Source organism: Oncorhynchus mykiss, chromosome 5 (genome assembly GCF_013265735.2).
Source record: "Oncorhynchus mykiss isolate Arlee chromosome 5, USDA_OmykA_1.1, whole genome shotgun sequence".
NCBI classification, from domain to species: domain Eukaryota; kingdom Metazoa; phylum Chordata; class Actinopteri; order Salmoniformes; family Salmonidae; genus Oncorhynchus; species Oncorhynchus mykiss.
Genome location: NC_048569.1, coordinates 87,900,460 through 87,925,068, shown reverse-complemented (window position 1 = coordinate 87,925,068; position 24,609 = coordinate 87,900,460). Strand labels below are relative to the sequence as shown.

Sequence of the window (24,609 nt, the reverse complement as noted above, 5' to 3'; positions counted from 1 at the left end):
TGGAGTATAACAACAGGACAAACAAGGGTTTCAGACGAGGGCAATGCCTTCTGCCAAAACACTGACGTTAAACTGCACCGCACTTTCGTTTTGTGGCTACCGTATCCTGCAAGCCTATTGGTTGATAAGGGTGTTTCTTATTAGTGCGGTCATGAACAGATTCCTGTCCACTCCACTCGGAGGGCACTGCTCTAATAATGTTTTACAGCTTTTTCATTCTATTTTTTATTTTTAAATAATCTTATTGAAGAATTTCAGATGTTTCATGTGAAAAGGCCACACAGAGGGCCAGAGATAATTACAGACACCTGTGATAATAAGAAGTAGCCCACTAAGAATGGGGTAGTTTGCTGGTTAACTTTGAAAGTGTCCAGTAATATACCCTCCATTTGCGACCCTAGACACTCTACACACCCTCTCTCCCATCCACACCCTGTATATTCTTTCCTTAGAAAGATTGCTTAACAAAAACACTAAAAATCCTCAAGTCTTGAACAACAAGAAAAAAGAAAAAGAAAGAAAGGAAAGAGAGAGAGAGAAGTGTAAGTCTGCATCAATGTCTGGTTTCTAAGAATCAGCACACACAGGCACAGGGGAAAGAGCTTAACCTTTGTGAAGCAGTTGTAGAACGCTGTAGTGCTGCCGAGCTAGCGTTAGCTTGGCTCTCTCAAAGCGCCTCACCTTCTTCCCTTCATATTCCTTCCTGTTATCTAGGCCAGGCCTCTGAAATACACGCCAGGCTCACAGATAAATCTGTCTGACTGTCGCCTGATGTGTTTGTGCTGTTTTCCGGTTTTATTTTGTTTTCATGATGGGTTTATTTTCCTGAAGTGTGGGAGGGAGGTGAGCTTCTCGTAGATATTGCTATAAAACCCTCTTCGCATGTCTTATTTGAGAGTTGGGTGTTTTTCTCTCTGTCCCATATTTCTTGTACAGATAGATTTGAACTGGTACTCTAAACACACTCAGATAGCAAAGGCTAGGGGCCAGAGGAGGCTGTTGGGAGAAGGTATAGGAGGACGGTGCTCATTGTAATGGCTGGAACGGAATCAATGGAATGGTACCAAACGAATCAAACATGGAAACAAGTTGTTAGACTCCATTCCATTGATTCCATTTCAGCCATTACAAACAGTTGGGCTGTTAAAAAACATGATGGGAACTGAAGGTTGCTTTTAAGTGTGGCTGGCTGAATCCTGCTCCAGGCTGAGGGATGTTTGATCATCTCTGTCTTTCTGCAGGCGTCTGGTCTGTATAGGATCCCTCACATCTCTGGCAGGCCCTTTGTAGTGCATCCATACGCCCTCTATACATCAACCTGGACTGTCAGCTCTTATGTAGAGGACAGGAGCCAGTGCTTTTAGCCACACTGGGTTGAGTTTTCATAGCTTTTACCACCATTCTTTCTTCCTCTCATCATTCAGGATCTAGACAGGTCTTTCATCTTTAACACTGCGCCACTTTTCTACCCCCCTACCTCTCTCATTCATACACACAAGTACAGGTGTATAAAACACTATAGTGGCTAAAACGCTACAGTCTTGCATTGCAGTTTAGAGAATGTCGTGTTGACTAGGGGTGTAACGTACACACATTCGTACCAAAACATTCGGCAAGGGGATCTCGGTTCCGTCCGTACTGTGAATCCGAATGAATACATAAACAAATAATATGTACAAATGAAAAACACGAGGCCTAGAAGACATGCATACTCTGCATTGTAGGCCTATGCCCCTTGAGTAAATCTGAGTTTAAATGTTTTTCTTCAGGCTATTCAATTATAACTGGAGTTTACACGTTGTAATCAAAATTCTAATCGTAACTAGAGCATTTCAAACGGTCATTTTGCGAGGCGCAGCCCGGGAACTAGTTTTGTACCATGGCGAATGGTGGGGTCGATAAACCAGGAGCATTCTCCATCATAGTTTAAATCTCCAGTTTGGGAACATTTTGGCTTCCCAGTAGATTACAATGGCGATGGACAGAGAGTTGTGGATAAAAGGTTAACAGTGTGTCTCCACGGTCAACGAGAACAGCCTATGCAGCTGCCAACACCTCAAATATGTTGACACATTTACACCGACATCACCCTAGTATATCGAAGACGGAAACGCAAAAAAAACAACACAACATCGTCTCCGCTCTGCATTCTAGCAGCCATTGGCTTACAATAGCGATAGGTAGGCTATGTTTATTTTTCTTTTTATAGTCTTTGATTTATAGATGCAGGTATGCTCCCATTCTCGTGGGTTGAGATTAGCGGGTTTCAGTAGTGGTTTCAGCACCTCGTCAAAGTGCTCCAGCCACATTGTGAACTTCCCTCTTCCACCCATTTCAGTAAACAGCTAGTACCTGCTCTATAGGAAGCCAGTCACTGGGCCAGTGCACCCCGTGTTGCGGTAACAGCCCATCACATTAACCAGAGTGGGAGGTGTACGGTGCTACAGCATCTGCCACTGGAGGAGGCAATGTCATGGTGTGTTTGAAACCAGGTGGGAAGTAGGAATTTACCACACACGACTGGGAAAAATCCACTTGAACAGCCCATAAACTGGTAGTTTATGGTAGACACGGCTTGTTGGCCATTAACCAATCAGTGTTTCTCAAAGTGTTCAAATCACATGAATGCATCCAATTGGTATTTACGACTTCACTGCATCAGCATCAGAGTGGAAACTTGAGAGGCCCAACATACTGTAACAATCTGGTCACAACAGGCAATGCAGGGAACATTGTGAATGTGGTACATTGTAAAGGGAATTTAACTCTCCTGCTGTACCAAAACGAATCGTGACCAAACTATGGGTTTGGTGAACCGTTACAGTCCTAATGTTGACTAAATATAACTAGTTTATACCTGCACACTCCATTGTACACACCAAAAATATGTCTTTGAATTTATCCAAGAGGTTATTGGAATGTGTGCTGATATGAGTGATAGGGTGTCTTAGAGGCTCTGTTCAATGTCCTGCCAAGTGGAAAAACCCAGCACTCTGTTGCTCCTTCAGGACCAGATTCTTCCACTTCAAACGTTACATTCGAATGTCCCTATCTCCTTCCACCACACCAGGAAGTCCTAGGGCTCAGTCATGTCCTATCCGGACTATAGAAAGGCCGATCGCGCTCCCTCCTCCTCCTCGACCAGTTGATTCTTCATTAGGGAAAGGTTCTGCTCTTTTCCTACCACATTGGACTTATTATCTATGGTCTCTTCTCTCTTCTGATCCCAGCTCATCTGATTTCTCCCTTGTTTCAGAGAGTTGATGTTGTTGCCTCTCACTTCTGTTTTCTACATGGTTGATCTTATGCTTACTCTGATGTAAAGCTAAAGTTACCTTGTCTTTAGAATGTCTTTAGCCTCTCTCACAGATGTGTCCTCTGTGGTTTCTTCCCTCCTCACAAGTCAAACAGATTATCTTACTGCCCATCTCACAGAAGAGCTTCGGAGTTTCTCCACGTTCATCTACTCCTGTTTTCCCCTCTCTTGTCACACTATGTTCCTCCATTCTCAGCTAGTCTGCCAGTCTGTTGGTCTGGAAGTTTCTGTCTGTGACTGGAGTTCTGCGCTCATTGCCGTGTTGGGGTCCAGCATTCAGGCTTTGTTGAAGGCATCTCTTGCAGAATGTGTGCTTGACAGCGGGAGAGACACAGTGTAGGCTATGTGTGGATTCTGTGCAGATTATCTGTGTTTGTCTTATTTTTCTTTGTTGTTGACGTGAGAACCGGTTTGACCTTGAACCAAATTTAACATTGAACTAAGTGCCGCTCACAAACACACACACACACACACACACACACTCTCTCTCTCACTCTTTTCAGTTAGCCCCTCTGCACTCATATTAAATGGTCCTGGGAGAAAGCAAGGCAATTTAGAAACGCTGAGATCTAAAGAATATAATTAGCATGTGATGATGGTTTTATTTCTTCACCCTTACATGTGATGATACATAATCAACTGTAGTGTAGGAGGTTCAGTTTTAATGGGGTCAAAGGTCATGGCAGATCATTGTTACACTTCGTTCGTCTCAGTACTGACAGGGATCATGATACAACTGACAATTATAATAACGATCCTCAGCAATTATTATAATATGAAATATGATTCAGTATTGGTAGTGACAATGTGATTGACACCTTATCAGAAACTATAGTGGTGGCATTGATGTATTGAATCGCAAATTAGAGATTGTTGTGGCATGTAGAATAAATAGAATTGGTTGATTTTATTGAAGCTTGATTAAACCAGGATATTCAGTTATGAACAAATTCTTATTTCCAATGACAGCCGGGCAAATTGAGTAACAAGTCATGCATTTTATTTTTTTATTAATTAAACTAAGGATACCAGAATGGCCCATCCTGATGGAGGTTTATGCTGAAAAATGCTTGTTTTTACAGATTAGAAAAGTTCAGATTCAGCTCTAACACTGTGATTGGAAGAAACATGCGAAAGTTGATCAATTTGTTATCCCACTTAGGAGACAGTGAGTGTTAGAGATGTCTTCTTTGTTCATGCCCATTCAGCATCAGTCACACCCTCTTAAGCCATAGACCCCCCCCTCCCCCCTCTACTTTAATGATTAACCTTCATTAAAAAAGTCAAGTAAGTATGATTAGTCATTTTCAGTAGGAGTTTCTTAATGTTTAACAGTGTCTTGTATCTTTGACGATTTGTCATTTTAACTCACCTTAACAGGCATTGTTAAGCACAGTGCTCATTCCTCTGGCAGTAACTGGTGGTAGAGCTCTGAATTAGCCTCTATCATGGTGCACACAACCTTGTTGGTGGTAGTAATGGGTTTTCTCATTATTGAACGTCAATTTGCCTGACGGTTTTGATATCTGTTCATCATGATCCATTACCCCTCATATCACAAACTGCTTAATACTCATTTAAAATGTACTTGTCTTTCTTCAAAGATGCATACAGCATTGTGTAAAAGTATCATAACATCTAAACATTTTGAATTACCCACAATCCTCTAAAAACATGAGAACTGGTATGACCAGGAAGCATAGAAACTTGAACATTGAACTATTGAAATGATACCAAGCTATAGTGGCACTGCTTATTAGTAATCAGCAGTAATCAGCAAAAAGAGGCAATTCTTGCCTTTTGGTTTTGAGGATCTTTTCCATGGCCTTCAAGTCAATGAAACGCTGCATGACAGACAGACAATTTTTCTGCACGCTGCACATTTCAGGGTGCCTATCCTGATGAATCTTCTGGCCTGTCTCCATCCACCACAGCAGGAATTCCCCAGGCTCAGCCATATCCAGCCCAGTCTGCAGAGAGGCTGCTTGTGCTCTCGCCTCAGTGTAAGGTTCTTCCCCTCCATGTCACCCTGTGTTTCCACATATTTGATGGCCTCTAGCTCTTTCACTCTCGACTCCTCCCCGAGCTCCCCAAAACGGGCCCCGAAGCCAGCTTTCAGCTGACCAGTGATCGTCTTTGCTCCAGATATTTACATTTTTGGCACATAAGGTGTTAGCATCTTCAATGTTACACTTGATCCCAAGTAAAGCTGACTCTACCTTTGTCTTCAGATCTTCTTGAGCCTCTCTCGCAGGTTTTAATGTGTGTCCTCTGTGGTGTCTGCCCTCCTTACAGACCAGACATCTTCAGAATTTCACTGTTTTCACGGCACACATTTTCTCTGCCTTTTCTTCCAGTCATACTTGTATTTTCTCCTCACTTTTCTTCCTTCCATGCTATTGGTGGCTCATCCAGCCTCAGCTGATCCTCCATGTTCCTTATCAGTCTGTTGGAAGTCCGGAAGCTTCTTTGACCGGCCAGTCCTCCTCTCTCCCTCATCTTCTTCGCTGGTCTGACTCTCTCTGACCATTTCGATCATCCAGTTTCAGCTGGTCTTCCATGTTCTTTTTTTTTTGCTCCCCGGACCGGCCAGTGTGCCTCTCTGCCCCCTCTTCCCTGCTGCATTTTCATATTGTACACCTCTATCTCCTCGAGTTTCAGTTGGTCCGCCGTATTCTTGATCAGTCTGTTGATCTGAAAAGTTGTTTCTTTGAGCTGAGCTCTGCACTCAGGACAGTGTATGTGACCAGCCTTAAGGCTCCTCTGTAGGAATCTCTTGGTGTGCTGGCAGCTGAGAGACACAGGTTCAGTGTAGATGTCTGTGCAGATGGAGCAGCGCAGGTGTGTGTACTGTGGATGTGTACGAACTCACAGTGTGAGAGATGGTAAGACAGGCTGTTCTCAGAGCTTTATTAACCTGGTTTAACTGTATCAAGTGGTAATGGGAATTCCCAGCATCAGGAAACAAGACACACAACATTCTTTGTCAACATGAAGAGTAGCCAAGTGTTAGCAAGGAAAAAGTGTTAGCAAGGAAAAAGTGTTAGCAAAGAAAAAGTGTTAACAAGTAAAAAATCTAAGTATTGAATTTCACACCTACAGTGTACACACACATGTTCGCCTACACACACACACACACACACACACACACACGCACACACACACACACTAGGGGTGTGAACGTTTAAGCGTTAAAATTGGGATTTTTAATGTTAAGAAAAATAAGCTAGTTAGCCAGGCTAATTGAGACTGCAACTTTAACTGTGTGGTTTCTCTCAGTCCATTCATAGCAGCTGTTATGGTGTTGGTGTTGTAGCCTGTCCTTCTCATTTAACTTTTAGTTATATAATTTTAATTACATATTTGATTTATTAGCCTAGATACACTATATATACAACAGTATGTGGACACCCTTTCAAATTAGTGGATTCGGCTATTTCAGCCACACCCATTGCTGTATCGAGCACACAGCCATGCAATCTCCATAGACAAACACTGACAGTAGAATGACCTTACTGAAGAGCTCAGTGACTTTCAATGAGGCACAGTCATAGAATGTTACCTTTCCAACAAGTCAGTTGGTCAAAGTGCTGTTATTGTGAAGTGGAAACTTCTAGAAGCAACAACGGCTCAGCCGCGAAGTGGTAGGCCACACAAGCTGACAGAATGGGACAATCGCGGCTGGAGTGGTGTAAAGCTCGCCACAATTGGACTCTGGAGCAGTGGAAACGCGTTCTCTGGAGTAATGAATCACTCTATTATAAACTACATTTATTAACGATTCTGTGCTTCCAACTTTGTGGCAACAGTTTGGGGAAGGCCCTTCCTGTTTCAGCATGACAATGCTGCAGGTCCATACAGCTAGGTCCATACAGAAATGGTTTGTCGAGATCGATGTGGAAGAACCCCATCAATCACCTTTGGGATGAATTGGAACACCGACTGTGAGCCGGGCCTAATTGCCTAACGTCAGTGCCCAACCTCACTAATTAACTTTTTATTTTTTAAATTTTATTTAACCTTTATTTAACTAGGCAAATCAGTTAAGAACAAATTCTTATTTACAATGACGGCCTAAAGGCCTCCTGTGGGGACGGAGGCTGGGATTAAAAATAAATAAATAAATACAATATAAATATAGGACAAAACACATCACAACAAGAGAGACAACACAACACTACATAAAGAGAGACATAAGACAACAACATAGCAAGGCAGCAACACATGACAACACAGCATGGTAGCAACACAACATGACAACAACAATACATCACACAAAGCAGCCACAACTGTCAGTAAGAGTGTCCATGATTGAGTCTTTGAATGAAGAGATTGAGATAAAACTGTCTAGTTTGAATGTTTGTTGCAGCTCGTTCCAGTCCGTAGCTGCAGCGAACTGAAAAGAGTAGCGACCCAGGGATGTGTGTGCTTTGGGGACCTTTAACAGAATGTGACTGTCAGAACCGGTGTTGTATGTGGAGGATGAGGGCATCAGTAGATATCTCAGATAGGGAGGAGTGAAGCCTAAGAGGGTTTTTATAAATATGCATCAACCAGTGGGTCTTGCGACGGGTATACAGAGATGACCAGTTTACAGAGGAGTATAGAGTGCAGTGATGTGTCCTATATGGAGCATTGGTGGCAAATCTGATGGCCGAATGGTAAAGAACATCTAGCCACTCGAGAGCACCCTTACCTGACGATCTATAAATGATGTCTCGGTAATCTAGCATGGGTAGGATGGTCATCTGAATCAGGGTTAGTTTGGCAGCTGGGGTGAAAGAGGAGCGATTACGATAGAGGAAACCAAGTCTAGACTTTAGCCTGCAGCTTTGATATGTGCTGAGAGAAGGACAGTGCACCGTCTAGCCATACTCCCAAGTACTTGTATGAGGTGACTACCTCAAGCTCTAAACCCTTAGAGGTAGAAATAACACCTGTGGGGAGAGGGGCATTCTTCTTACCAAACCACGTGACCTTTGTTTTGGAGGTGTTCAGAACAAGGTTAAGGGTAGAGAAAGCTTGTTGGACACTAAGAAAGCTTTGTTGTAGAGCATTTGACACAAAATCCGGGAAGGGACCAGCTGAGTATAAGAATATAATCTGCATATAAATGGTTGAGAGAGCTTCCAACTGCCTGAGCTATGTTGTTGATGTAAATTGAGAAGAGTGTGGGGCCTAGAATCGAGCCCTGGGGTACTCCCTTGGTGACAGGCAGTGGCTGAGAAATCAGATTTTCTGACTTTATACACTGCGCTCTTTGAGAGAGGTAGTTAGCAAACCAGGCCAAAGACCCCTCAGAGACAACAATACTCCTTAACCGGCCAACTAGAATGGAATGGTCTACCGTATCAAAAGCTTTGGCCAAGTCATAAAAATAGCAGCACAATGTTGCTTAGAATCAAGGGCAATGGTGACATCACTGAGGACCTTTAAGGTTGCAGTGACACATCCATAACCTGAGCGGATACCAGATTGCATACCAGAGAGAACACTATAGACGTCAAGAAAACCAATCAGTTGATTATTGACAAGTTTTTCAACACTTTTGATAAACAGGGCATAATAGAAATAGGCCTATAACAGTTAGGATCAGATTGATCTCCCCCTTTAAATAAAGGATGCACCGTGGCTGCCTTCCAAGCAATGGGAACCTCCCCAGAAAGGAGAGACAGGTTAAAAAGGTCAGAGATAGGCTTGGTGATGATAGGGGCAGCAACCTTAAAGAAGAAAAGGTCTAAACCTTTTGACCCACATGTTTTTTTGAGGTCAAGTTTAAGGAGCTCCTTTAGCACCTTGGACTCAGTGACTGCCTGCACGGAGAAACTTTGTAGCTGAATGGAAGCAAGTTTACGCAGAAGCTTCCCAAATCTATGGAAAGCCTTCCCAGAAGAGTGGAGGCTGTTATAGCAGCGAAGGGGGACCAAATCGATATTAATGCCCATGATTTTGGAATAAGATGTTCGACAAGCAGGTGTCCACATACTTTTGGTCATGTAGTCTTATCTCCTAATAACTTGTCATACGAAGGCTCTAGTTCAATGTCAGTAGCCTGCTGCCAGTTTGATGACTTGTGATTGGCTGACAACAACAAGATACTCACGCAGCAGCAGCATAAATTATACAATGTATTGTGAAATCTGTGAATATTTATTTTTTAAGGAAAACTGATAGGAAAGTCTGTTTAAATGTTAGGAAAATGTTTGTCTCATCCATAACTCACACACACACACACACACACACACACACACACACACACACACACACACACACACACACACACACACACACACACACACACACACACACACATACACACATGCTCTCAACACACTCTTAAATTCCTCCTCCTCGATTCTTTATATCCGATTTATGGATTCTATCGCGCCTCTGAAAAGCTTTCTTCCCCCACTGATCAGAACGCAGCCAGGGACCATCCATTTCCTGTCTCTCTCCCCTCCACTTCCTGCCATGGGGACCAGCCTGTGATGAGTTCAGAGTATACCAGCTCTTTGAGATGCTGTCAGTGGTGAGATTAGAACCCACCACCACAAGCCTAACAGTCCCTTTGTTTACATCACATCTCAAGATGGTGGACAGATCCTTCTATCGGTGAGATTAGAACCCACCACCACAAGCCTAACAGTCCCTTTGTTTACATCACATCTCAAGATGGTGGACAGATCCTTCTATCGATGAGATTAGAACCCACCACCACAAGCCTAACAGTCCCTTTGTTTACATCACATCTCAAGATGGTGATCCTTCCATCTGTTAATGGCCCTGCCTCATCTGATCTTAAATGAGCTGCCGGAGACACATAAAGGATAGTGGGTCACAGGGCGTTTGGAGGTGGAAAGGTATCACCCACGCTGATTAGTGGAATCTAAAACAGAATGAGATGAGCTGAGCAAAGCGGCCATCATTGCCTGCTTCAGCCCTCCAACAAAGCTTATCAACACCTATAATCAACATTATTTAGGTGATGGGGTGACATTTCAGATGCAGCACTAGGCTAACATAGACAGGGCAATCACACCATACCAGGTTTCCCCTTCATTGTTAGTGTAGTGATGTAGCTATACATTACATGGTCTCCTTCCCTGTGATGCTGAGAAGGCATTGTGAGGGGTAAATGGAGTGTGGAAATTGAACGACTTGGAGGATCCTGACCTTCACCTGTTTTCTTGTGGTCCTCTGTTGCTTTGTTGTCACGGCGACGTGGCAGATCCCTGAGAGGCGTTCCGGGGGCTCTGAAAACATCCCAGGTCAGCCGAGTCAATCAGTAATCATGGTGGCCCCTGGAGCGTGTCATTGGGAGAATGTCAGTGGCTCCGAGAGGAGCGCCCGACTCCTAGAGCTTCCTGTCTTCTCTCAGGTGATCCTGGGAGGGACCTGTTCTATAGGATAATTCATAGAAATCACACCAGGAATGGGGAATAATAACACCCGTTCTGCTTGGGCTGAGACAGGGCTGTCTCTGTGCCTGTGCGTGTGTGTGTGCGTGTGTGCGTGCGTGCGTGCGTGCGTGCGTGCATTTCTTGTTTGTGGATATACTGTATGTATTATACTCATGGCCTCACACCCTTTACAGTGCGGTAAAGGTCTTCTGTATGGATGATGTTCTCATGCCGCGTCTCAGCTGGCGCACGATTGAAATATGTGTTTCTCTGTGTGTCAGCAGCTCTGTCCACGTTCGAGGGGGAATGTGTGTGTATGCATAATTATTAGCATTTTTGTGTGTGGTGTTTGTTTGTTTGTGCGTGCGTGTGTGTATTTATGCATGAGTGTGTTTGCCACGTCTTCGTGTGGCCCTGGGGATCTTGATGCATAAGTCATAATCAGCAAATCCTTGAGGCAGATGTGAACAAATGCCCAGATTACTGTCTCACACACACACACACACACACACACACACACACACACACAGTGCTGGCAGATAAATTAACATAAATGAGATGAGGGTATAGGGATGGAGGTAGAGAGGGGGCCTCCCTGCAAGAGACATGCCCTGGTATCAGGCTGTGTAGTGTGTGTGTGTGTGTGTGTGTGTGTGTGTGTGTGTGTGTGTGTGTGTGTGTGTGTGTGTGTGTGTGTGTGTGTGTGTGTGTGTGTGTGTGTGTGTGTGTGTGTGTGTGTGTGTGTGTGTGTGTGTGTGTGTGTGTGTGTGTGTGTGTGTGTGTGTGTGTGTGTGCAGCGATGTAGGTGTTTCTGTTATAGCTGTCGGGGAAAATATCTCGTCCTCCTCGTGTCCCATGATGATGTAGACTAATTTCTTCACACAGAAGATGCTTTTGGGATTGTATACATTTCCCCATTATGTTCCTCTCATGCGTTGTGTGTCTGTGACTTCTCTTAGAAGATGTCAGGCAGTAACGTGTTGGAACATAATAGGGAAGTTCTGAGTGGTTGAAAAAGTACCCACTTGTCATACTCAGGTAAAAGTATAGATACCTTAATAGAAAGTTACTCAAGCAAAAGTAAAAGTATAAATCATTTCAAATTCCTGATAGCAAAGCAGACAGCAGGGGCACACTCCAAAACTCAGACGTCATTTACAAAAGGTACATTTGTGTTTAGTGAGTGCGCCAGATCAGAGGCAGCAGAGATGACCACGTGTTCTCTTGATAAGTTTGTGAATTAGACCATTTTCCTGTCCTGCTAAGCATTTCAAATGTAACGAGTACTTTTGGGTGTCAGGTAAAATGTGTGGAGTAAAAAGTACATTATTTTATTTAGGAATGTCGTGTTGTAAAATTAAAAGTTGTCAAAAATATAAAAAGTAAAGTACAGATACCCTCCAAAAACTACTTAAGTAGTACTTTAAAGTATTTTTACTTAAGTACTTTACACCACTGTAAATTCCTAATGATGTGAGTGCTGAAAGGTGTAGGCCTGATAGTTCTTCTCCTACACTTTGTGCTTCACCACACTATGTTCCTGTTGTGTTATGAGACCCTACGATGAGACACTATGGGGGCATCAGTGATTTGAACCCCCAGTCTGGCCATCCAAGGTGTAGTAGTACATCAACAACAGGTTACTAGCCTCTAGTTTCCCAAGCCAGACTGGGCTAGGCCGTAGCAATCCTCACACTTCACTACAGTCATTCTGACTAGTGCTATTGTAACCTACATTACATGCAGTCACTGTAGTGGACATTTTTTTAGGCTAAAATGTTTAGGCTACCTAGCCTCTCCCCAGCCAGGCTAGGCCCCTAGCGATCCGCCTCAAACTGCAGTGTTTCTGATTAATGTGCCTCTAACCTACATTTTAGTTTAGTGTCGTAACAAAGGCACAACGCTGATTAAACCAAAGCCTATAAATGAGGAAGAGAACAGGACAGTTACAGGCTTACTCTGCCATTTGTTAGTCGTAGCGTGTGTTATTCATCAGGCTAACAGAGTGGGGCATTACTCTCTCGCAAGAGGCGAGTGCTTTCTCTTGTTCAGGGTTCTCCCTGTCGAGAAGAAAGAGCTTTAGCTCTCCCTGTGACAGGCTCAAGTGCTCCAATTTTCCCCTGCCTGCTCCGCTCCGCTCTGAAAGAGGTACTGGAGAATGGTTTATATGGGTTAGGAGGCTGGCCATCTAACAACAGCCTGACTGGCTGCATTCTCTGGGCACTGAGACAAATGGACAGATTTAGGGAGGTATTTGTAAAGAGAGTCTAGTTAGCCTGTATGAACTGAAGCTTTGTAGTTGGCTTATTAGATAGTGGACCTGATTGTAAAACCTGACCTTGAGTTTTCCTTTTGTTTGTTCAAATCAAGACTCACTTAGCTTACCCCTCTCTGTCTCTCTCTCTCTCTCTCTCTCTCTCTCTCTCTCTCTCTCTCTCTCTCTCTCTCTCTCTCTCTCTCTCTCTCTCTCTCTCTCTCACTCTCTCTCTCTCTCTCTCTCTCTCTCTCTCTCTCTCTCTCTCTCTCTCTCTCTCTCTCTCTCTCTCTCTCTCTCTCTCTCTCTCTCTCTCTCTCTCTCTCTCTCTCTCTCTCTCTCTCTCTCTCTCTCTCTCTCTCTCTCTCTCTCTCTCTCTGTGTCTGAGCAGCAAAGAAGACGTGTGCAACCACAGACTTTGCTTGTAAGAACGGGCAGTGTGTTCCCCAGCGGTGGCGTTGTGACGGCGAGCCGGAGTGTGCTGATGGATCAGACGAGGCCGATGCTACATGCAGTAAGTTTCATACACTCTCTTACACTCAGTAAGTTTCTTACACTCAGTAAGTTTCTTACACTCAGTAAGTTTCATACACTCTCTTACACTCAGTAAGTATTTTAAACTCAGTAAGTTTCATACACTCAGTAAGTTTCATACACTCTCTTACACTCAGTAAGTTTCATGCACTCAGTAAGTTTCATACACTCAGTAAGTTTCATACACTCAGTAAGTTTCATACACTCTCTTACACTCAGTAAGTTTCATACACTCAGTAAGTTTCATACACTCTCTTACACTCAGTAAGTTTCATACACTCAGTAAGTTTGTTACACTCTCTTACACTCAGTAAGTTTCATACACTCTCTTACACTCAGTAAGTTTCATACACTCTCTTATACTCAGTAAGTTTCATACACTCAGTAAGTTTCTTACACTCAGTAAGTGTCATACACAGTAAGTTTCATACACTCCCTTACACTCAGTACGCTTCTTACGCTCAGTAAGTTTCATACACTCTGTAAGTATTTTACACTCAGTAAGTTTCATACACTCAGTAAGTTTCTTACACTCAGTAAGTGTCATACACAGTAAGTTTCATACACTCTCTTACACTCAGTACGCTTCTTACGCTCAGTAAGTTTCATACACTCTGTAAGTATTTTACACTCAGTAAGTTTCATACACTCTGTAAGTATTTTACACTCAGTAAGTTTCACACACTCTCTTACACTCAGTACGCTTCTTACGCTCAGTAAGTTTCATACACTCTGTAAGTATTTTACACTCAGTAAGTTTCATACACTCTGTAAGTATTTTACACTCAGTAAGTTTCATACACTCTGTAAGTATTTTACACTCAGTAAGTTTCACACACTCTCTTACACTCAGTAAGTTTCTTACACTCAGTAAGTTTCACACACTCTCTTACACTCAGTAAGTTTCATACACTCAGTAAGTTTCTTACACTCAGTAAGTTTCTTACACTCAGTAAGTTTCTTACACTCTCTTACACTCAGTAAGTTTCTTACACTCAGTAAGTTTCTTACACTCAGTAAGTTTCACACACTCAGTAAGTTTCATACACTCTCTTACACTCAGTAAGTTTCTTACACTCAGTAAGTTTCTTACACTCAGTAAGTTTCATACACTCTCTTACACTCAGTAAGTTTCTTACACTCAGTAAGTTTCTTACACTCAGTAAGTTTCATACACTCTCTTACACTCAGTAAGTTTCTTACACTCTCTTATACTCAGTAAGTTTCATACACTCGGTAAGTTTCTTAAACTCTCTTACACTCAGTAAGTTTCATACACTCAGTAAGTTTCATACACTCGGTAAGTTTCTTAAACTCTCTTACACTCAGTAAGTTTCATACACTCGGTAAGTTTCTTAAACTCTCTTACACTCAGTAAGTTTCATACACTCAGTAAGTTTCATACACTCAGTAAGTTTCATACACTCAGTAAGTTTCATACACTCAGTAAGTTTCTTACACTCAGTAAGTTTCATACACTCAGTAAGTTTCTTACACTCAGTAAGTTTCTTACACTCAGTAAGTTTCTTAAACTCTCTTACACTCAGTAAGTTTCATACACTCAGTAAGTTTCATACACTCAGTAAGTTTCTTACACTCAGTAAGTTTCTTACACTCAGTAAGTTTCTTACACTCTCTTATACTCAGTAAGTTTCATACACTCAGTAAGTTTCATACACTCAGTAAGTTTCTTACACTCAGTAAGTGTCATACACAGTAAGTTTCATACACTCTCTTACACTCAGTAAGTTTCTTACACTCAGTAAGTTTCATACACTCAGTAAGTTTCTTACACTCAGTAAGTGTCATACACAGTAAGTTTCATACACTCTCTTACACTCAGTAAGTTTCATACACTCAGTAAGTTTCATACACTCAGTAAGTTTAATACACTCAGTAAGTTTCTTACACTCTCTTACACTCAGTAAGTTTCATACACTCTCTTACACTCAGTAAGTTTCATACACTCTCTTACACTCAGTAAGTTTCATACACTCAGTAAGTTTCATACACTCTCTTACACTCAGTAAGTTTCTTACACTCAGTAAGTTTCTTACACTCTCTTACACTCAGTAAGTTTCATACACTCATGCTCACACACACATTCTCAGACACATGCTCACACACACATTCTCAGACACATGCTCACACACACATTCTCAGACACATGCTCACACACACATTCTGAGACACATGCTCACACACATGCCAGACTCACAGCTGACAGCTTGACATCCAACAGAACATTGCCTCCAGCTCAGAGGTGAATGAGGAAGCTGCGAGTTGGAAAACCTTAACCAGCAAGCCAGAGCAGTGAGCCTGAACTGCATTGTGGGCAGCTGATTCAGCCCCATCTCATCTGAGCCACTGCTCCTGTAATTCCTTGTTTCCTTTTCTTACCTCTTTTCTTACCTCTTACTCACTTAGTAGCCTTAGGGCTGTGTGTGTGTGTGTGTGTGTGTGTGTGTGTGTGTGTGTGTGTGTGTGTGTGTGTGTGTGTGTGTGTACCCGCATGGGTGTGTGGAGAGAGATGGCACATCACAGCAGTGCTTTGCGGTGCTGATTGGAGTCTTGTCTCTGACCTAGAATGATAACTTTCCTTGGGGTTGTTCCAGGTGCAAACACACAGATATATACACACAGATATATACACATACATATATACACACAGATATATACACACGGAAATCATGCCCACCTCCATCCATCAGAACAAACCATGTCTACACACACACACACACACACACACACACACACACACACACACACACACACACACACACACACACACACACACACACACACACACACACACACACAGAGAGACCACTGACCTCTTGTGCACCCCTGTCACAGTAAGACAGACCTGAGGTCACCTCTACACCCTGTAATGGCATTCCACAGTGTTCCGCACTACGCTCCCTTCCTGCTGATTAATTACCAAGGATTCACGGCGGGCTGTGCCCCATTTTTCATAATTACCTCTGGCATATGATCCGTGTACCTGGGCTCCATACTTGGGCAGTGCAGGGAGGCATTTTTGCACGCCTCTATGTATGACTTTTTAATGCAGTAGTAATGACTTAGCCATTGATCATGCCATCCATGGGCATGACTGTACGGAGACGGCCGTGAGATGACAGCAATTTCTTTATAGCCATAACTCACCTGCTCTTACCAAGGGGTGACGGCAATATGCTAGACTCTATCGTAGGAGAATCATAGAGCTGTTATAAACTCATATAGTCTCATATGTCTATAAAACAATCATAGTCGAGGAACTGTCAACTGTGTGAGAAAGACATTCAGGAATTAATTACGGCCTATAGGGAGTGTGTCAGTGATCTGGCATGGGCCTTCATATCCTCAAAACGTAATACCATTGAGAGCATCTTGACTGGCTGCATCACCAATTGGTATGGCAACTGCTTGGCATTCAACCGCAAGGTACTATAGAGGGTTGTGCGTACAGCCCAGTACATCACAAATCATAGACTTATTCTCTCTGCTACTGCACGGCAAGCAGTACCGATGCACCAAGTCTGGAACCAACACTATGTACAGTATAGTGTTCTCTGCTTGCTGGTTAAAATGACAACACAACAAGGCAGATATCTCTCTCCTTGCCTCTCCTTGTCTCTTCTCTTGTCTCTCATTGTCTCTCTTCTTGTCTCTCCTCTTGTCTCTCCTCTTGTCTCTCCTCTTGTCTCTCCTCTTGTCTCTCCTATTGTTTCTCCCCTTGTCTCTCCTCTTGTCTCTCCTCTTGTCTCTCCTCTTGTCTCTCCCCTTGTCTCTCCTCTTGTCGCTCCTTGTCTTTCTTCTTGTCTCTCCCCTTGTCTCTCCTCTTGTCGCTCCTCTTGTCTCTCCCCTTGTCTCTCCTCTTGTCTCTCCTCTTGTCTCTCCTCTTGTCTCTCCTTGTCTTTCTTCTTTTCTCTCCTTGTCTCTCCTCTTGTCTCTCCTCTTGTCTCTCCTCTTGTCTCTCCCCTTGTCTCTCCTCTTGTCGCTCCTCTTGTCTCTCCCCTTGTCTCTCCTCTTGTCTCTCCTCTTGTCTCTCCTCTTGTCTCTCCTTGTCTTTCTTCTTTTCTCTCCTTGTCTCTCCTCTTGTCTCTCCCCTTGTCTCTCCTTTTGTCGCTCCTTGTCTTTCTTCTTTTCTCTCCTTGTCTCTCCTCTTGTCTCTCCTCTTGTCTCTCCTCTTGTCTCTCCCCTTGTCTCTCCTCTTGTCGCTCCTCTTGTCTCTCCCCTTGTCTCTCCTCTTGTCTCTCCTCTTGTCTCTCCTCTTGTCTCTCCCCTTGTCTCTCCTCTTGTCTCTCCTCTTGTCTCTCCTCTTGTCTCTCCTCTTGTCTCTCCTTGTCTTTCTTCTTTTCTCTCCTTGTCTCTCCTCTTGTCTCTCCCCTTGTCTCTCCTCTTGTCTCTCATATTGTCTCTCCCCTTGTCTCTCCTCTTGTCTCTCCTCTTGTCTCTCCCCTTGTCTCTCCTCTTGTCGCTCCTTGTCTTTCTTCTTTTCTCTCCTTGTCTCTCCTCTTGTCTCTCCTCTTGTCTCTCCTCTTGTCTCTCCCCTTGTCTCTCCTCTTGTCTCTCCTCTTGTCTCTCCTCATGTCTCTCCCCTTGTCTCTCCTCTTGTCTCTCCTCTTGTCTCTCCTCTTGTCTCTCCCCTTGTCTCTCCTCTTGTCTCTCCTCTTGTCTCTCCTCATGTCTCTCCCCTTGTCTCTCCTCTTGTCTCTCCTCTTGTCTCTCCTCTTGTCTCTCCTCTTGTCTCTCCTATTGTTTCTCCTCTTGTCTCTCCCCTTGTCTCTCCTCTTGTCTCTCCTCTTGTCTCTCCTCATGTCTCTCCCCTTGTCTCTCCTCTTGTCTCTCCTCTTGTCTCTCCTCTTGTCTCTCCCCTTGTCTCTCCTCTTGTCTCTCCTCTTGTCTCTCCTCATGTCTCTCCCCTTGTCTCTCCTCTTGTCTCTCCTCTTGTCTCTTCTCTTGTCTCTCATTGTCTCTCTTCTTGTCTCTCCTCTTGTCTCTCCTCTTGTCTCTCCTCTTGTCTCTCCTATTGTTTCTCCTCTTGTCTCTCCTCTTGTCTCTCTTCTTGTCTCTCCTCTTGTCTCTCCTCTTGTCTCTCCTCTTGTCTCTCCTCTTGTCTCTCCCCTTGTCTCTCCTCTTGTCTCTCCCCTTGTCTCTCCTCTTGTCGCTCCTTGTCTTTCTTCTTTTCTCTCCTTGTCTCTCCTCTTGTCTCTCCTATTGTTTCTCCTCTTGTCTCTCCTCTTGTCTCTCCTCATGTCTCTCCTATTGTCTCTCTTCTTGTCTCTCCTCTTGTCGCTCCTTGTCTTTCTTCTTTTCTCTCCTTGTCTCTCCTCTTGTCTCTCCTCTTGTCTCTCCTCTTGTCTCTCCTATTGTTTCTCCTCTTGTCTCTCCTCTTGTCTCTCCTCTTGTCTCTCCCCTTGTCTCTCCTCTTGTCTCTCCTATTGTTTCTCCTCTTGTCTCTCCTCTTGTCTCTCCTCTTGTCTCTCCCCTTGTCTCTCCTCTTGTCTCTCCCCTTGTCTCTCCTCTTGTCTCTCCTCTTGTCTCTCCTCTTGTCTCTCATATTGTCTCTCCTCTTGTCTCTCCTCTTGTCTCTCCTCATGTCTCAACTCTTGTCTCTCCTCTTGTCTCTCCCCTTGTCTCTCCTCTTGTCTCTCCTCTTGTCTCTCCTCTTGTCTCTCCCCTTGTCTCTCCTCTTGTCTCTCCCCTTGTCTCTCCTCTTGTCTCTCCTCTTGTCTCTCCTCTTGTCTCTCATATTGTCTCTCCTCTTGTCTCTCCTCTTGTCTCTCCTCATGTCTCTCCTCTTGTCTCTCCTCTTGTCTCTCCCCTTGTCTCTCCTCTTGTCTCTCCTCTTGTCTCTCCTCATGTCTCTCCTATTGTCTCTCCTCTTGTCTCTCCTCTTGTCTCTCCTCTTGTCTCTCCTCTTGTCTCTCCTCTTGTCTCTCCTCTTGTCTCTCCTCTTGTCTCTCCTCTTGTCTCTCCTCTTGTCTCTCCCCTTGTCTCTCATATTGTCTCTCCTCTTGTCTCTCCTATTGTCTCTCCTCTTGTCTCTCCCCTTGTCTCTCCTCTTGTCTCTCATATTGTCTCTCCTCTTGTCTCTCCTCTTGTCTCTCCTCATGTCTCTCCTCTTGTCTCTCCTCTTGTCTCTCCCCTTGTCTCTCCTCTTGTCTCTCCTCTTGTCTCTACTCATGTCTCTCCTCTTGTCTCTCCTATTGTCTCTCCTCTTGTCTCTCCTCTTGTCTCTCCCTTGTCTCTCCTCTTGTCTCTCCTCTTGTCTCTCCCCTTGTCTCTCCTCTTGTCTCTCCTCTTGTCTCTCCTTGTCTTTCTTCTTCTCTCCCCTTGTCTCTCCCCTTGTCTCTCCTTTTGTCTAACCTCTTGTCTCTCCTCTTGTCTCTCCTCTTGTCTCTCCTCTTGTCTCTCCTCATGTATCTCCTCTTGTCTCTCCTATTGTCTCTCCTCTTGTCTCTCCTCTTGTCTCTCCTCATGTCTCTCCTCTTGTCTCTCCTCTTGTCTCTCCTCTTGTCTCTCCTCTTGTCTCTCCTCTTGTCTCTCCCCTTGTCTCTCCTCTTGTCTCTCCCCTTGTCTCTCCTCTTGTCTCTCCTTGTCTTTCTTCTTCTCTCCCCGTGTCTCTCCTCTTATCTCTCCTCTTGTCTCTCCTCTTGTTTCTCATATTATCTCTCCTATTGTCTCTCCTATTGTCTCTCCTATTGTTTCTCCTCTTGTCTCTCCTCTTGTCTCTCCCCTTGTCTCTCATCTTGTCTCTCATATTGTCTCTCCTCTTGTCTCTCCCCTTGTCTCTCCTCTTGTCTCTCCCCTTGTCTCTCCTCTTGTCTCTCCTCTTGTCTCTCCTCTTGTCTCTCCCCTTGTCTCTCCTCTTGTCTCTCCTCTTGTCTCTCCTCATGTCTCTCCCCTTGTCTCTCCTCTTGTCTCTCCTCTTGTCTCTCCTCTTGTCTCTCCTCTTGTCTCTCCTATTGTTTCTCCTCTTGTCTCTCCCCTTGTCTCTCCTCTTGTCTCTCCTCTTGTCTCTCCTCATGTCTCTCCCCTTGTCTCTCCTCTTGTCTCTCCTCTTGTCTCTCCTCTTGTCTCTCCCCTTGTCTCTCCTCTTGTCTCTCCTCTTGTCTCTCCTCATGTCTCTCCCCTTGTCTCTCCTCTTGTCTCTCCTCTTGTCTCTTCTCTTGTCTCTCATTGTCTCTCTTCTTGTCTCTCCTCTTGTCTCTCCTCTTGTCTCTCCTCTTGTCTCTCCTATTGTTTCTCCTCTTGTCTCTCCTCTTGTCTCTCTTCTTGTCTCTCCTCTTGTCTCTCCTCTTGTCTCTCCTCTTGTCTCTCCCCTTGTCTCTCCTCTTGTCTCTCCCCTTGTCTCTCCTCTTGTCGCTCCTTGTCTTTCTTCTTTTCTCTCCTTGTCTCTCCTCTTGTCTCTCCTATTGTTTCTCCTCTTGTCTCTCTTCTTGTCTCTCCTCATGTCTCTCCTATTGTCTCTCTTCTTGTCTCTCCTCTTGTCGCTCCTTGTCTTTCTTCTTTTCTCTCCTTGTCTCTCCTCTTGTCTCTCCTCTTGTCTCTCCTCTTGTCTCTCCTATTGTTTCTCCTCTTGTCTCTCCTCTTGTCTCTCCTCTTGTCTCTCCCCTTGTCTCTCCTCTTGTCTCTCCTATTGTTTCTCCTCTTGTCTCTCCTCTTGTCTCTCCTCTTGTCTCTCCCCTTGTCTCTCCTCTTGTCTCTCCCCTTGTCTCTCCTCTTGTCTCTCCTCTTGTCTCTCCTCTTGTCTCTCATATTGTCTCTCCTCTTGTCTCTCCTCTTGTCTCTCCTCATGTCTCAACTCTTGTCTCTCCTCTTGTCTCTCCCCTTGTCTCTCCTCTTGTCTCTCCTCTTGTCTCTCCTCTTGTCTCTCCCCTTGTCTCTCCTCTTGTCTCTCCCCTTGTCTCTCCTCTTGTCTCTCCTCTTGTCTCTCCTCTTGTCTCTCATATTGTCTCTCCTCTTGTCTCTCCTCTTGTCTCTCCTCATGTCTCTCCTCTTGTCTCTCCTCTTGTCTCTCCCCTTGTCTCTCCTCTTGTCTCTCCTCATGTCTCTCCTATTGTCTCTCCTCTTGTCTCTCCTCTTGTCTCTCCTCTTGTCTCTCCTCGTCTCTCCCATTGTCTCTCCTCTTGTCTCTCCTCTTGTCTCTCCTCTTGTCTCTCCTCTTGTCTCTCCCCTTGTCTCTCATATTGTCTCTCCTCTTGTCTCTCCTATTGTCTCTCCTCTTGTCTCTCCCCTTGTCTCTCCTCTTGTCTCTCATATTGTCTCTCCTCTTGTCTCTCCTCTTGTCTCTCCTCATGTCTCTCCTCTTGTCTCTCCTCTTGTCTCTCCCCTTGTCTCTCCTCTTGTCTCTCCTCTTGTCTCTCCTCATGTCTCTCCTCTTGTCTCTCCTATTGTCTCTCCTCTTGTCTCTCCTCTTGTCTCTCCCTTGTCTCTCCTCTTGTCTCTCCTCTTGTCTCTCCCCTTGTCTCTCCTCTTGTCTCTCCTCTTGTCTCTCCTTGTCTTTCTTCTTCTCTCCCCTTGTCTCTCCCCTTGTCTCTCCTTTTGTCTAACCTCTTGTCTCTCCTCTTGTCTCTCCTCTTGTCTCTCCTCTTGTCTCTCCTCATGTATCTCCTCTTGTCTCTCCTATTGTCTCTCCTCTTGTCTCTCCTCTTGTCTCTCCTCATGTCTCTCCTCTTGTCTCTCCTCTTGTCTCTCCTCTTGTCTCTCCTCTTGTCTCTCCTCTTGTCTCTCCCCTTGTCTCTCCTCTTGTCTCTCCCCTTGTCTCTCCTCTTGTCTCTCCTCTTGTCTCTCCTTGTCTTTCTTCTTCTCTCCCCGTGTCTCTCCTCTTATCTCTCCTCTTGTCTCTCCTCTTGTTTCTCATATTATCTCTCCTATTGTCTCTCCTATTGTCTCTCCTATTGTTTCTCCTCTTGTCTCTCCTCTTGTCTCTCCCCTTGTCTCTCATCTTGTCTCTCATATTGTCTCTCCTCTTGTCTCTCCCCTTGTCTCTCCTCTTGTCTCTCCTCTTGTCTCTCCCCTTGTCTCTCCTCTTGTCTCTCATATTGTCTCTCCTCTTGTCTCTCATATTGTCTCTCCTCTTGTCTCTCCTCTTGTCTCTCATATTGCTCCTTCCTACAGCACTGTAGGTAAAGGATAACTACTGTATGTGTCTGGTCCGCCAACAGAACAGCAGTTGCAAGCAATTTCCAGTAGCAATCTGAAGGAACGAGCAGGGCTGGAAATTGTGGAGTGTGTCGAGATGTGAAAATGAGTGACCTTGGGCTGCCGTTTAGGGGGGGACATTGTGTGCGTGCGTGCGTGCGTGTCTGTGTCTGTCTGTGTGTGTGTATTGTTGATGGTGGGTTACAGTCTCACCTAGGGATGTGACAAATGTAAAAATGTTTTCAATGTTTACAATGTCATTTTTAAAATAATTTAAACGTTTTATAAAACGTCTTAAAATGACGTGAATTTACAATCCATATATGGTAACCTTAACCACACTGCTAACCTTATGCCTAACCTTTACCTTAAATGTACTTTTACATTTTTTTTAAATTAAAAATAAATAAAAAATTCTCACAATATAGGCAATTTTGACTTAATGGCTGTGGGAACTAGTGGAAACCCTACCAGACAGCACTCATTTTACTGCTCTCCCCCAACCATTCGGGGCGGCAGGATAGCCTAGTGTTTAGAGTGTTGGACTAGTAACCAAAAGTTCATATCCCCGAGTTGACAAGGTACAAATCTGTCGTTCTGATCCTGAACAGGCAGTTAACCCACTGTTCCTAGGCCGTCATTGAAAATAAGAAGTTGTTCTTAACTGACTTGCCTAGTTAAATAAAGATTTTAAACAATTAAAATATTCAGTAACAATGGTACTAATGGCGTTTTAGGTTCTCTGTTGTGTGCCTCTCCTCCATGTTCTCAGTTGTCAGTATGTACTGCATGTCCCACTTCTCATCAATGTGCTGGCTTTTTGCAGTGATGTATGTGTTCATAGACGTCCAGCAATCTGTTATTAACGCCACGTATGGTGCTTGTGAGATCTTGCGCTTTGTACTTGCAGATAAATCATTGTTCAATCTCTCCAGGGTCGTCACGGTTGCCATTAGGGTATTGAAGCTGACATCTTCTACCATTGACAATGGCTGCATATCAACCGCAATCATTTCTGTAATCAGCCCTGCGATTTTCTCACTGTCCCTTATAGCGGTGCTGCCAACAACGGGTCTCAGTGTGCCTCTCTTTCAGCATGGCACCCGTACTGACTCGCAAAGTTTGCATTTCATCACCTCTCATTTCACTTCTCAAAGTATTGCCACACAGCACTCCGCTGCTGTCACTTCCTTGTCACACTCTCTGCCATTTTTCCAACTGTTGTTAATGACGATGACATGTGGAGCACTTTATATCCGTGTCAAATCATTTGAAAGATGCATATCTCTTCCTACTTACAGCATTGTTGCGTTAGGTATTTGTTTAATTTACATTTGTACCTTTATGATGATGATCAGGACCTAAAAAAGGTTTTTGGTTGGGAATTTTCCTAAATGTTGACAATCCTAAATTCATTTAAACATTTAAAGGTCACACCGCTGCCAGTGTGTATTGGGTCAGCCACTGTCCAGGCTCAGAGACACTTCTAAAAGATAGAAGCCAGCAAGAGGCAGAGAACACAACACACAGACACTATACTGGACAGGTATAACCCTGGGCCCCAGAGTGGTGCAGTGGTCTAAGGCATTGCATCTTAGTGCAAGAGGTGTCATTACAGTCCCTGGCTCAAATCCAGGCTGTACTACATCTGGCTGTGATTGGGAGTCCCATAGGGCGGTGCACAATTGGCCCAGTGTTGTCTGGGTTGGGCCGGGGTAGGCTGTCATTGTAAAATAAGAATTTGTTCTTTACTGATTTGCCTAGTTAAATTGACTTATTTTTTTTAAAGCTGATATGTATATATATATATATATATATATAAAAATCTGATTGTTATGAAAACTTGAAATCGGTTCAAATTAATCGGCCATTCCGATTATTCGGTCGACCTCTATTTAACTTGGGTCAACCGTTTCGGGTAGCCTTCCACAAGCTTCCCACAATAAGTTGGG

The 24,609-nt window shown here is 44.2% G+C and overlaps 1 protein-coding gene across 4 annotated transcripts in view; it reads left to right on the top strand.

The window, feature by feature from the left end:
• LOC110523029 (low-density lipoprotein receptor-related protein 8-like) overlaps positions 1-24,609 on the top strand; it is a 363,891-nt gene that overhangs the window by 124,035 nt on the left and 215,247 nt on the right. For all 4 annotated transcript variants that reach the window (XM_036978658.1, XM_036978657.1, XM_036978656.1 and 1 more), the window contains exon 3: positions 13,362-13,484. In XM_036978658.1, coding sequence (XP_036834553.1) covers positions 13,362-13,484 — 123 coding nt within the window. The remainder of the gene's footprint in view (positions 1-13,361; positions 13,485-24,609) is intronic.